We start from the raw sequence: 1,633 nt of genomic DNA, 5'->3' as shown, positions 1-1,633 counted from the left end.
TATATATATATATATATATACATACATACATACATACATACATACATACATACATACATACATACATACATATATATATCTTTATACATATACATGTATATATGTATGTATGTGTGTATGTGTGCATGTATGCGTTCATGCATTATGTATATCTGTATGTGTGTTTGGGTTCACAGCCCCACCTCACTGCTTGACAACTGGTGTTGCTCTGTTTACAAACCCACTGGTAAAAGAGACCGATAGAATAAGTACCAGATGTTTGCTTTTGAAATGCTATACCCTGGGGCTGATTTGTTCAATTAATTCCTTGAAGATGGTACCGTAACATGGTCATAGTCAGTGACTGAAACAAATAAAAGGGAAATGATAACATATAAAAATATATGCTTCCTCACCGATTTGTTTGTATGACATTCCCCACCCCCGTGTATCATACTTTTGTCCTATTTTTAAATTTCATTCTTATGATTTTTTATATTATATTTTTCATCAGAAAATTTCAAAAATTCAATGGGCTTCAAGTAACCGGAGTTATGGACAAGCCCACCACAATTCTAATGACCACGTCGCGCTGTGGAAATTTGGACTATTTAAACGACAAAATGGCTGCATTTACAACAGGTGAGCGATAATTATTTGAATTAACTTCCTATGTGTTGTTTTACATTGTAGTTATTTACGAGATTGACGAAACTGAGAGAGAAGAACCTCGTATATAAATGTCAACTTGTTCAATGTAATGAGCATAAAAATAATCACATTAGAAATAACAAAGTGGTGAGAAAAGGACAGCATTAGCTCGATAATTAATAATATTCTAAATGTTTAAATACGCAAAAATACAGGTTGATGGTTAGTACTCTTACCTAGTATTTCAGTATTCTAGGGTTAGGACCTTGTCAAGAATCTACGGAGAAGATGTTGATTGCCGACTTCTCTACTCTGTAATGTGTTTCGAACTTGTACTGTTTTGGCTGAAAAAATAGCTAAACATTTATGTATATATCAGAAAATGCTTCATGAAAACTATACTATCTTAATAATATTTTAATGTTTTTTGTGTGTGTGCAGGCGTGGTTGAGTGGTAAGAAGCTTGCTTCCCAGCCACACGATTCCAAGTTCAGTTCTACTGCATGGCACCCTGAGCTAGTGTTTTCTTCTATAGCCTCGGGCCGACCATAACTTTGTGAGTTTTGTAGACGGAAACTGAAAGAAGCTCGTCGAATATATAATCATAACGTGGGATACTTGGAAAAAGTACCAATATGTAAGAAATAGAAGTCAAAAGACTCTCAACCGCCTATTTAACTCTTTAATATATATTAAGTTTTACCTCTACGGCTTTTAATTGCATGCTGGGCACTGATATTATTATTATTTTTTTTTAATGATAATCATATATATATATATATATAATAATATTAGGGACAAAATCCAAAATTACAAGTAAAAACTCAATTAAAATCAATTTATAAAAAATTAAAATTAAATTGAGCTTTATAGATTAAAATATATATAATATATATAGTTTTAGGGAAAATAACCAAGTTTCAAGAACTCATCGATGAAGATCCACTTTATTTACTTTGTTTTATATTATACTCATTTATTGTGCTTTTAATTATTAATTTTT

At 31.3% G+C, this 1,633-nt stretch overlaps 1 protein-coding gene across 1 annotated transcript in view; it reads left to right on the top strand.

The window, feature by feature from the left end:
• The first annotated feature begins 469 nt into the window (after positions 1-469).
• LOC106876111 (hatching enzyme) overlaps positions 470-1,633 on the top strand; it is a 19,034-nt gene continuing 17,870 nt past the window's right edge. Inside the window, exon 1 of the mRNA XM_014924521.2 lies at positions 470-621. Within this exon, the coding sequence (XP_014780007.1) occupies positions 534-621 (88 nt within the window). The 5' untranslated portion in view covers positions 470-533. The remainder of the gene's footprint in view (positions 622-1,633) is intronic.

Source organism: Octopus bimaculoides, chromosome 25 (genome assembly GCF_001194135.2).
Source record: "Octopus bimaculoides isolate UCB-OBI-ISO-001 chromosome 25, ASM119413v2, whole genome shotgun sequence".
In the NCBI taxonomy this organism is placed as follows: domain Eukaryota; kingdom Metazoa; phylum Mollusca; class Cephalopoda; order Octopoda; family Octopodidae; genus Octopus; species Octopus bimaculoides.
This window is presented reverse-complemented; position numbering and strand designations above follow the sequence as displayed.